Below are 13,142 nucleotides of genomic sequence, written 5' to 3' on the forward strand. Positions count from 1 at the left end.
GACTAGTCTCTGACAATTTTTAGGGCCTTCCTCTGACACCGCCTGGTATAGAGGTCCTGGATGGCAGGACTTTGCCCCAGTGATGTACTGGGAAGTATGCACTACCCTCTGTAGTGCCTTGCGATCGGAGGCCAAGCAGTTGCCATACCAGGCAGTGATGCAACCAGTCAGGATGCTCTCGATGGTGCAGCTGTAGAACCTTTTGAGGATCTGAGGACCTATGCAAATCTTTTCAGTCTCCAGAGGGGGAATAGGTTTTGTCGTGCCCTATACACGACTGTCTTGGTGTGCTTGGACCATGTTAGTTTGTTGGTGATGTGGACACCAAGGAACTTGACGTTCTCAACCTGCTCCACTACAGCCCCGTCGATGAGAACGGGGCGTGCTTGGTCCTCTTTTTCCTGTAGTCCACAATCATCTCCTTTGTCTTGATCACGTTGAGGGAGAGGATGTTGTCCTGGCACCACACGGCCAGGTCTCTGACCTCCTCCCTATAGGCTGTCTCGTCGTTGTCGGTGATTAGGCCTACCACTGTTGTCATCGGCAAACTTAATGATGGTGTTGGAGTTGTGCCTGGCCATGCAGTCATGAGTGAACACGGAGTACAGGAGGGGACTGAGCACGCACCCCTGAGGGGCCCCTGTGTTGAGGATCAGCGAGGCGGATGTGTTGTTACCTACCCTTACCACCTGGGGGCGGCCTGTCAGGAAGTCAAGGATCGAGTTGCAGAGGGAGGTGTTTAGTCCCAGGGTCCTTAGCTTATTGATGAGCTTTGAGGGCACTATGGTGAGGGCACTATGACTACGCTGAACTGTAGTCAATGAATAGGATTCTCACATAGGTGTTCCTTTTGTCCAGGTGGGAAAGGGCAGTGTGGAGTGCAACAGAGATTGCATAATCTGTGGATCTGTTGGGACGGTATGCAAATTGGAGTGGATCTAGGGTTTCTGGGATAATGGTGTTGATGTGAGCCATGACCAGCCTTTCAAAGCACTTCATGGCTACAGACGTAAATGATACAGGTTCTATTAGCTATGTAGACTATGACATTATTTTAGCATATATGGTGACAACGATGTAGGCTATGTGTAGCGGTTATGTAATGGTTTGGCTTGGAAAGGTTTTTTCGCATGGTCACATACAGCTGATGTGTTGTGCACTGAAGTCCACAAGCGAAGGGAAAAGGTGAGAGGAGGAAAGTGCTTTGATGCAAGAAGGAATACAACATGGCTGATAGGAAAGTGAACTGTGTTTACGTTTTATCCGGGGTGTATTTATTCTGCCTATTCTGTTGTAAAATGTTTCTTAAACAGAAGCAAACAGAACAAAACAGGGATAAACATAACATGATTTGTCACAAATAGAAACTCTCGTTTGCAAATGTTGGACTATGATTACACCCTAGATCAGCTAGATGCAGGCAAGAGTTTGCAAGGCGGTATTGAACGTGTCACTAACATTTTCCTCTCGGCCTGTGTACGTTGTAAACTTTCATTCATAGGCTAGGTTGTAGCAACCTCATGATGGGTTTAGGGAAAATGTGAGTATCATATAGTAGCTTAAACCTATCGATGTTACATTGAACTGGGTGAATGGAATATGAATGACAATCATCCAATATGCTGTAATAGAAATAAGGCCATGCTCATGAGAAAAAAAGAATCGTCCTGCCTCATCTTAAACGGCATTGACCACCACTGATTTCCTCAGTGAAAACAATGTACTGAGCAAATGTCAAATTGGCTTTTTACCAAATGACTATATATGACAGACCACGTATTCACCATGCACACCCTAAATGACAAACAAACAAACCAAAACAAAGGCAAAATCTTCTCATGCTTTGTTGATTTCAAAAAAGCTTATGACTCAATTTGGCATGAGGGTCTGCTAAACAAATTGATGGAAAGCGGTGTTGGGGGAATGACATACAACATTATAAAATCCATGTACACAAACAACAAGTGTGCTGTTAAAATAGGCAAAAAACACACATTTCTTTCCATAGAGCCCCGCCCTCTTTAACATATATATCAATGAATTTGCGAGGGCACTAGAACAGTCTGTAGCACCCGGCTTCACCCTACTAGAATCTGAAGTCAAATGTCTACTGTTTGCTGATGATCTCATGCTTCTGTCCCCAACCAAGGAGGGCCCACAGAAGTACCTAGTACCTAGTCAGACCTGCACCCTGACAGTAAATCTCAGTAAGACAAAAATAATGGTGTTCCAAAAAACGTAAAGTTACCAGGACAACAAATACAAATTCCACCTAGACACCGTTGCCCTAGAGCACACAAAAAACTCTTCAACCTACATCGGTCTAAAAATCAGCACTACAGGTAACTTACACAAAGCTGTGAACGATCTGAGAGACAAGCCAAGAAGGGTCCTCGACGCCATCAAAAGGAACATAAAACTTGACATCCCATTAGGATCTGGCAAAAAATTATTGAATCAGTTAAATAACTCACTGCCCTTTATGGTTGTGAGGGCTGGGGTTCGTTCACCAACCAAGAATTCACAAAATGGAACAAACACCAAATTGAGACATCCTCCGTGTACAATGTAAAACACCAAACAATGCCTGCAGAGTAGAATTAGGCCAATACTCGCTAATTATCAAAATCCAGAAAATATCTGTTATATTCTACAACCACCTAAAAGGAAGTGATTCCCAAACCTTCCATAACAAAGCCTTCACTTAACCTAGAGAAGAATCCCCTTAGCAAGCGGGTCCTGGGGCTCTGTTCACAAACACAAACAGACCCTACAGAGTCCCAGGACAGCAACAGCAACACAATTAAACCCAACCAAATCATGAGAAAACAAAAAGATAATTACTTGACACATTGGAAAGAATTTACCAAAAAACTGAGCAAACTGGAATGCTATTTGGCCCTAAACAGAGAGTACACAGTGGGAGAATACCTGACCACTGTGACTGACCCAAAATGAAGGAAAGCTTTGACTATGTACAGACTCAGCGAGTATAGCCTTGCTATTGAGAGAGGCCGCCGTGGGCAGACATGGCTCTCAAGAAAACACGGGCTATGTGCACACTGCCCACAAAATGAGGTGGAAACTGAGCTACACTTCCTAACCTCTTGCCAAATGTATGACCAAATTAGAGACACATATTTCCCCCAGATTACACGGACCCACAAAGAATTTGAAAACAAATAGAACTTAATATCCCATAACTCTACCCACATGTACATACTACCTCAACTAACTGGTGCCCCCGCACATTGACTCTGTACCGGCACCCCCCTGTATATATTGTTATTTTTTACTGTTGCTCTTTAATTACTTGTTACTTTTATCTCTTAAACTTATCCATATTTTTTAAAACTGCACTGTTGGTTAGGGGCTCGTAAGTAAGCATTTCACTGTAAGGTCTACACCTGTTGTATTCGGTGCATGTGACTAATAACATTTGATTTTGATTTGATCTATTGGGTGAAATACCAGCGTACCATCACAGTAGCAAGATTTGTAACCTGTTGCCACAAGAAAAGGGCAACCAGTGAAGAACAAACATGATTGTACATACAACCCATATTTATGGTTATTTATTTTCCCTTTTGAACTTGAACTATTTTCACATCGTTATATCACTGTACACAGCCATAACATGACTTTTGAAATGTCTCTATTCCTTTGAAACTTTTGTGAGTGTAATGTTTACTTTATATTTTTTATTGTTTATTTCACTTTTGTTTATTATCTATTCCACTTGCTTTGGCAATGTAAACATATGTTTCCCATGCCAATAAAGCCCTTTGAATTGAACTGAATTGAATTGAGTGTAGCAGTGTGAATGTATTATATTGAACAGAAGCTGATCATCAGTATGACCACCAGATGGCGGTGTAGGACTCTGACGCAGCAGTCAGTCACCACTCTCAGAGCAGGGGGGATTTTTCCGCATCACAAACCACACGTGATTTACTTACTGTACGTACACATCCTAAATGGCACCATTTTCCTTATAGTGCACAAATTTTGACTACAGCCCATACCCATATGTCTCTGGACAAAAGTGGTGCATTATATAGGTATTAGTGTGCCATTTGAGATGCATCCTATGATGCTCTATCACTCCTTTATCTACAGTAAGGTAAAAGTCTAATTCCTATACAAGCCCAACATGGTTTTAGTGCGTTGTAGATTGACTGTAGGTTCCCATATATCTCAACTGTCAGTGTGGGGTGACCCAGGTAGATAAGATCAATATTTTGTCCAACTTTATTGTCCAAGACAGAGAAATACGCCTTGGACATACAAGCACTGCTGCTCCCATATAAAATACACATCACATAATACACATCACATAAATAATCAACAGAAACACATCACATACACGTATAATACCGGTACACAGGTAGAGCAGGTTGTTTACCTGGCCGGTGGCGAATGTTGTCCAAGGATCCACACTTGGAGGTCACATGACTCAGGTCAATCTTCTTGGTCTGTATCTGCACCTGTAGAGGAACACCTGGTCAGAGGTACCTGGTTCTGGTGATCACCTGTTTACCCATTATCCTGGGAGGGATCAAGAGGCAACGACCTCGAAGAACTACAGTAACATCTCCTGTCTCTGATGAAAATGACTGGATCTACCCATCTATCTATCCAGTTGACTAGCTATGTAACGCGTGATCTGTGATAGAATGATCTGATTGAAGTGGATTTGACAGGTGACATCAATAAGGGATTATAGCTTTCACCTGGATTCACCTGGTCAGTCTGAAAAGAGCAGGTGTTCTTACTGTTTGGTACACTCAGTGTATGTATTATTATCAGCCCAAGTCAAGCACTGACTACTATCTGTTTGTAGTAAACGTCAGGTGCACATAAGGACAATTTACGACAACCCTCTCATTCTGTTATGAAGAGCTGTTGCCTTATGACAACCAACCCAACCACGGTCAGGAATGAAAAAGAGACGTTTTACTTCTGGCTTTATCTGTGAAAACTGAGGCTGAAAAGACAAAGTGCACATTCAGAATATTAGCCATAGATTATTAGCCAATAAAAATGCACATTTGGAATTAGCCACAGGCAAAGACACAGAAGAGGTTATGCAGCAATTATGCACATAAGTGATCTGAAGAGAGAGAGAAGGAAGGAAGGACACCAACATCCAACAGGCACAACAGATACCGTGTGAGTGAATGAGTGAGTGAATGAGTGAATGAGAAAGCAAGCACAACAGAAGCATACGCATCTGTCAATAAAACAGTGACAAATCAGAAGGGAAAAATTAAGATGATTTAATAGAACATGACTACTGTGTGGCCTACCATCAATTTACCTGTTTTCTAATCTTGTACCGCCACGCATATAGGCTTGGGTTGCAATAGTATCTGATAGATACACGCTATACTGGAACCTGACCATGCAGAATGCTAGTGAACGTATTGAGAAAGAAGGAGCTGTGGTTGGTGTTAGTGAAAACAATGGGTGTGAGTTGGCTGGCGTCTGCATAACTAATCTACCCATCAATCTTTTCATTTTCACATTGTTTACACTAGCTAGACCTTTCACCTCTAAGAACCAGAAATCCCAGCCGTAAAGGAGATAGGCTGGTCCAAGATCTGTTTGTGCTCTTTCCAACTCCATTGCTTTCACTGTCAAGCCAAACGGTCTGGCATGACAATTTCATAGAGGTGTCAATGCCAATTGTCAATGCCAGGTAGAACCAGGTGAAAAGGTGAACACGGGTCACATCCCAAATGGCACCCTATTCCCTATATAGTGCCTTATGGGCCCCGGTCAAAAGTAGTGCACTAAATAGGGAATAGGTTGTGATTGTTTGAGATGCTGTACACAGTCCTGCATCTCCCTAGCACTCTAATGGGTGACTGTGTGAGAGAGATACCATAAAATGAGAGAGAGAGAGAGAAAAAGAAAGAGAGAGAGAAAGAGAGATAGAAAGGGGTACCATAACACAAAGAAAGAGAGGAGGTATGTGTGTAAGAGAGAGCATACTACAACGAGAGAACAGGAGTGTGTGTGTGTGTGTGTGTGTTGGGGGGGGGGGGGGCTTACTATCCACGTGGGTACTGGAAATCCCCAAAAGTCCCCACAAGGACAGTCAAACAAGAACAATTCTCTCTCGTGAGGACATTTTCCAGTTCCCCATGATGACAAAGGCTATCTTAGGCTTAGAGGTTAGGTTTAGGGTTAGGTTTACAATTAGGGTTAGGGTTAGGGTAAGGGTAAGGTTTAGGGGTTATGGAAAATAGGATTTTGAATGGGAATCAATTTTAGGTCCCCACGAGAATAGTAAAACATATGCTGTATGTGTTTGTGAGAGAGGGATGGATGGAGGAGAGACACCAAGTGTATTAGGAGTAAGAGACTCACGTTTCCTCCTCCTGCAGAGTACTGTCTCAAATTAGCTCTGATATAAGACACAGCCCCTCTTACTTCGACCATGGCTAGCATGGTCATTACATCTTTACAGTTAGAAAATATCAGCCAAGAGAGACCTGTTTGTCTCTCACTGACGGCCATGACACTTTGTGTTTGCTTTCTTTATGTAACCACGGTGACCTTTGAGCCTTGTGTCGACAGCTGAGCTAGTCTGATCCTCAGGGAAAGCTAGCTAGTGTAAACATACTGTAGATATGCAGTACAATGAATAGAATAGGAAAAAAGCCCCTGAGAGCACAGCAATTGACTTAAATGGGGATGGAGCTGTTCTAGTGAATCTAATTCTATGAGCGTAATGTAACATCCCCTGACATGCTGTATGTACTGTATGCCTGTCAGCAGGGAGACAAGGTGCTGAATCTGCCACGATTACTCAGACTGTCTGTTCCAAACAGAGACTGTGCCTGCTCTGCAACCCAAATGGCACCATATTCCCTATATAGTACACTACTTTTGAACAGAGCCCTATGGGTCCTGATCAGATGTCTATTTAGGGAATAGGGTGATGTTTGGGATGCATCAAAAATGGCTGAGACACAGGATTTCTTTCTAAAACAGTCACACTTTTTGGGCCGGGCCTGCTATAGCTGTAAGGAGACAAAGCAAGTTTGATTGCGACACAAACATGAAATAGCAGGATTGGTCGGGCTGCGGAGTACAAAACATCTTAAGACATTTACAACATTTATAACATGTATCACGCTAGACATGCAGCGAGTGGGGAAGAGAACCAAAAGGAAAGTCAGAGGCCAGCAGATTGTCAAAAGAGGAAGAGAAACAGTGAGCAGTGGATTGAAGCGGAGAGAAAGAAAGAAAGAAAAAGTTAGAGAGAGCAGAGGAAGAAGAGAGAGATAGGCAACGAGGTAATCTGGTTGGCGGTCACAGCTGGAGCTTCATAGAAAAACAGTAGAAAACATTTTTCCTCCTATTGCATTTCTCTCACCACAATTTGGATATATCCTCTCATGTTGTACTTCTGTATATACCACGTATGCTTATAACACACATCCGTATACATATGCATATTCTCTACAGGCCTACGCCACTTTAAGGCCAATACTGTGAAGTTTTAATACTTCTCTAGGTTTGAATATTCCATATTGCGTTCCATCTCATAAAAGGTACAGTGAGGTACAAGTGATTGTTGGATTCTGAGCACAAGTAGGTGGACTCTGCATGGAAGATTGATGCACAAGTGTTGATGATACTGCATCAACACCCTCATTGTTGCATTGAATATATATATACATCCATCACTAGAGTGGGTATATATTACAAATGAATGACGAACAAGAAGTGGAGACTTCAGTTTTAATCATCAGATAAGATACTGAACCATACAGGGCAAAGTGCTCAGGAAAGGGATTCAGTGATTTATGTAGTTTTAGTCTTGTGCACATAACAATGGAACTGTACTCCCATGACAGTAGCTAGCTAGCTAGTAGTAGCTAGATAGGAGCTAGATAGATTTGTTTCTGGGTTCAGAGATAAATGGAACTGAGTCTACTGTTTGCTTTTCAAGGGAGAGACCAGGAGAGATCTTCACTCACAGTCAAATTGGAGAGTTCTGTAAACATGCCAAGGTGGGAGTTGGTTCATCTCAGAGCTAACTGCATTGTAGATTTGGTTCTGGGTCTATAAAGTATTTTTTGTTGTCGGACCCCAGTAAGACTAGCTGTCTCTATTGGCGTCGGCTAATGGGGATCCTAATAAAGGTTCAAATCAATGTAGAGGACCGAGGACCAGATTGAGCATGTAGGCAGACAGGCTGATCTAAGACTGTGGGCTGGGGTTGGAGAGACGGATAGGAGCAGGGGTGGTGGCAGGGTTTGAATTATACAATGACTTGATATTAGAATTTTCTTGATATTTAAATTGTTATGGGGAGGACCCTGATTTATTAAGGGGCTGCCCAGTCTCCCCCACCCCCCTGTAATTGGAATACTGGCTGATGGTGGGGGTGCCCCTTGTACGGACGTGTGCTAGAGAGGGACACAGTCCACTCATCTCCCAATAGAGGGACAGAAAATGAGGCCTAGTACATACTCAGGTTGTACAACTGATGCACTAGGCAGTATGACACAATGGTTATGATATACAACACATTTTTTTAATGAGTTTTTACGCACAACAACGTTTGCATAACCGTTGTGTGGTAGGGTTGCAGATTTCTGGGAACTTTCCCCAAATTCCAGGGAAGTTTTGGAACGTTACCTGAATTTTGCAATTCTGACCAGGGGTGTCTCCATCAGTGCATCAGTTGTACAATCTGAGTTTGGACTAACTAGGCCAGAGAGAGGAGAAGGGAGAGTGGGAACAGAACGGTAGGTACAGGTACATACATTGCCTCCACGAGGAGAATGCTTCATGTTATCCTTGGATCCACATTTTGACTGTACGTGACTGAAGTCCAGCTTCTTGTTTAAAATCTGAATCTAGAGGAAATACAGAGATATAATGTGGCTATTTAGGTGGGGATGACGATGGATGCTTAGCTTATTCTATGTTATGGAAGAGATGTATAGGCACAACGTGAAGAGAACAGGTATGTATGAATGCAGGACAACTGTTGATGATGATCAGAGGAGTGCTGAATGGAGATTCAATAGAGGGTTACATGTTTTTTAGCAGGGATCATCAACTAGATTCAGACGCAAATTGACCACAAGAAGCCAAATGAGATACAGTATAATAAAAACATATACGATCACATACAGTATATCTATCCATATGCATGGGAATACTTTGGAGCAGATTCTAAAAATGTAAATCAATTGGAGCTGATTTGCTGATGTTTTTACAGTATTTTATGCCCCCCCCCCCCCAAAAATAAATAAAATCCCCTGCAGTTGAAATTCGGCCAGCGGGCTGCCGGTTGGGGAACCCTGCATTATAGTGATGATATGTCAGTAGATACAGCATGTAGGTGGAGTTCATGACCCTTTCTATCATTCCATATAGGTGTGGTAGAATAGAGCATTAGCCCTTTGATACACAAACAAATGGAAAAGTACTCTGAAATGAACTCTGGGTCCAAGACGGACTTCAGTTCCTACCAAGATTTGGCATGTGTTTGTATCTTGTGTGTGACAGAGTGTGTGAGGGGATAAGAGGGGGCTTGGTAGACGGAGGTACTGTATACCAGTGGGTCGTTGGCTGGCATGTGGGCCCATGTCACACTGTGTGCAGCAGACAGACATAAGATGAGAGAGACCAGGCGTAGGAGCGATCTCCATATCAAATCAAATCACATTTTATTTGTCACATGCGCCGAATACAACGAATACAACAACCTTACAGTGAAATGCTTTCTTACAAGCCCTTAACCAACAATGCAGTTTTTTTTTAAAAATCATAAATAAAAGTAACAAATAACTAAAGAGCAGCGATAAAATAACAACGTGGAGACTATATACATTGGGTACCGGTACAGAGGGAGTCACTGTACTGTATATGGGATACTGTAGGTCTGCTACTGGTACTGGCTTGATTGGAAGTACTGTATAGGTTCTGCTATGCTACATGACTGTATATGTATCAGGGTCTACTGAAGTATCCTGTAAGTGTACATCCCAAATGGCACTCTATACCCTATATAGTGCACTACGTTTGACCAGGGTCCATAGGGCTCCATATAGTGCATTACTTTGACCAGGGTCCAAAGTAGTGCACTACATAGGGAACAAGGTGCCATTTGGGACACAGCCTAAGTGTGTAGACCAGGGATTGGCAACTTTGATGAGGGTGGGGGCCACAAAAAATCTGAACTCATCATGAGGGGCTGAAGTGGCTCGCGGGTCTGTGTATCCACATCCCATACCCATCCCTGGTGTAGACCTACACGGAAAGTGGGAACAGTGCCTACATGTGGTGGAGATAACTAGAGCCAGGATGAGGTGGCAGGTTGACAGACAGAAGTCATTGGTGCTCTCTAGAAGGTCTGAATCCCCATAACAACAGTCCTGTGAAAGGGAATGGAGTCCTGACAGAGTAATGGGTCTCTGTAATGGATGATGAGAATGGTGACATAAACACTCTCCAAGGCCGAAGAGGTGGGAGACCTCGGGTGCGTCCAAAATGGAACCCTATTCCCTATATAGTGCACTACTTTTGACCCGGGCCCATAGCGCTCTGGTCAAAACTACTGCCCTACCTTTCCACAGAACATACTGAATAAAGATGGAAGGCTGCAGGATCCACAATCCTGAGAAAGGCTTATAAACTGTAGCTTAGTACTAAGAAAATACTTATACATTATAGCAGTGGTCACCAACCCCTCGATCGCTATCAACTGGTCGATCTCCATTGACTGGTCGATCTCCAAGATATTCCTAGTTGATCGCCAAACATTTCTGTAAAAAACCAAACGATAAAGCCTTGCATTTCCATTTTTGTCTCGTGCTGTTAGAGGTAGGTGCAACCAATTCAGCCTCCCTCGCTGGGTAGGCGAAGTGTTCCAATTTTGAACCATTACATGTGTCTGAAGGTACAAACTCTGCCTTCCCGGCGGGCCCGGATAGCAAATCAAGTGCACTATAGGCCTACCACTGGCCAATCAGATGGCTCAGATTACTGTGTCTGCAGTAACGTATCAGGCGCAAAAGAAAGCTACAGCAAAGTTAATACAATGAGATTTCAAAACTTTTAAAACCATGACCAGAGAGAAACTGTCAACAAATGCAGCAAAGAGCTGCTGTTTTTATGAGTGAGTTCATGTTTAAGTTCTTAGTCAGCACTGTCAACACCTTTTATTCAACACTTTTTTTAAACCATAAAATGAGCGTTCTTCCTACTTCCACTTGCGCTACAACCAGCACTGCAGCTGTAATGATAGGCTTGCATTATTATAATTAGCGGCTTGGGTCTTTTTTAATATTGAGGAATACTTTTTCTGTTAATAGGAGAAACAACATGAATTTGTGCATGAGGCAGAAATAATGCGGTGCGACTCGAGTTTTGTCATCAGCTGGAAGACGGTGTCCCTTTTTGGTCAGTGTCAGCGGAGGAAAGGGAGAGCGGAGGGGATGTTGAGAGCTGCTCTCTCCCTCCGTTGAGACTGACCTTAAAGCCCAGTAAAATAAAAAATAAAATAAATGTATGCTCACTCAGCTGTGCCTCACAAGTAATATAAAAACGGATCTATTATCGGTGTGATCATATTATAGTCTACCTCATATTTTGTCAGGGCGATTCAACCAAAGCCAATATGCGGTGATAATATATTGGGCCTATAGCCTACTGCATAAACCTCATTGCTACAGTACTGTTTTTAATAGGTTCATGTTGCATAGGCTTACATTTAAGTCATGTTAAAACAAATCTGAGTGGTAGATCTCGACTTGCATTTTGACTCAGAAAGTGATCTTGAAACAGAGAAGGTTGGTGACCACTGCACTATAGCCTCCTACTAAAGACGCACAATGTATGAGACATTCAGCAGCAATGGCCACACAAAGACAACAGACTCCCCCACACAAGACGACACACTTGAGATAAGATGGAGAACACGTCAGCAGACAGGAGTAACACAGCCAGTGTTACTGGTCTACCTTCAGCACTTGAAAATCTTTAAACGCCAACACAGCCAGTGTTGGCGTTTAAAGATTTTCAAGTGCTGAAGGTAGACCAGTTTGTAGTAACATCTGAAAGACATTCGGCCTGTAAGAACCACACAGACAGAACATGAGGTGATCCCAGGTGAATGAAAGATAACCAGAAAGTTGTGTTGTCTGGTAAAATATATACAGACTTCTCTCTGTTACCTGGATAAGAATCAAAGTCAAACTAAAACAGTAGCCAACAGCAGTTCAGGCAACAAAGAAGGAAATCAAACTAAAGGGATTACCTTAATCCATCCTAGACAGGAATTCCTCTTAATTCAAAGCTTCATAGACAGTGAATGCTTAAGAAGAAATATTCTACCATAATTAATGACATTAAGACTAAGACATTATACTAAGACCAGAAACCCCCAACTCCTCCTCCTTCCCCATTCTACCTCTATTCCAGTAACTGTATGGTCAGTTTCAAAATTATTAATCAGCTTCTTGAACACTTTACTCACTTACGGGCACAAATAGAGGAGTTTCTAAGTGGCTGTCTAGGGTTGTGCTACTGAGACTCCTAACAGATTTATCATACCCCTGACAAAACACTCCAACAGTTTCCCAGCCATCGAGTCAAAAGAGCCGAAGCAAACACCATTGCATCAAAGGGAGGACTAATATTTAACGCAGTTTAATGCAGAATCAGGCACAGACTGTGTCCAAAATGGCATCCTATTCCCTTTATTGCACTACTTTTGACCAGGGTCCATAAGCTCTGCTCAAACGTAGTGCAGTTTATAGGGAATAGAGTGTCCTTTTGGATGCAGACACTGAGAGGTTGGGAAATGGCAGCATAGCAGCCTTGACAACCCCGTGCCCAGACAGTCACCTCAGGTTGTTGTCACTTCCTGTTGGAACCTCTATCAGAGACACTTGCAGCCAGCCAGTCACCCAGGAGTTGAGTCTAGTTTGCCAGCGGTGGTGGGAAGACACTACCCAGGGGTGTAAGCCTTGTTTTGGCTGAGCCCGTATGGGAGGCAAGAGAGGTAGAGGTGTTCCAGAATATTCTCTAGCGTCGATGGTGAGCTACAGAGGGATATTACAGAGAAAATGCCACAAGCACTCATCCTCCAAGAAGATTCATACTGTGTA

At 42.9% G+C, this 13,142-nt stretch overlaps 1 protein-coding gene across 1 annotated transcript in view; it reads right to left on the minus strand.

The window, feature by feature from the left end:
* The window catches only part of LOC120058045 (microtubule-associated protein 2-like), a 34,061-nt gene that overhangs the window by 6,366 nt on the left and 14,553 nt on the right, over window positions 1–13,142 (minus strand). Inside the window, exons 10-11 of the mRNA XM_039006528.1 lie at window positions 8,787–8,879; window positions 4,406–4,487 (exon numbers count right to left, since the gene is read on the minus strand). Coding sequence (XP_038862456.1) covers window positions 4,406–4,487; window positions 8,787–8,879 — 175 coding nt within the window. The remainder of the gene's footprint in view (window positions 1–4,405; window positions 4,488–8,786; window positions 8,880–13,142) is intronic.

The sequence above is a fragment of the Salvelinus namaycush genome, chromosome 13, assembly GCF_016432855.1.
Source record: "Salvelinus namaycush isolate Seneca chromosome 13, SaNama_1.0, whole genome shotgun sequence".
Lineage (NCBI taxonomy): Eukaryota > Metazoa > Chordata > Actinopteri > Salmoniformes > Salmonidae > Salvelinus > Salvelinus namaycush.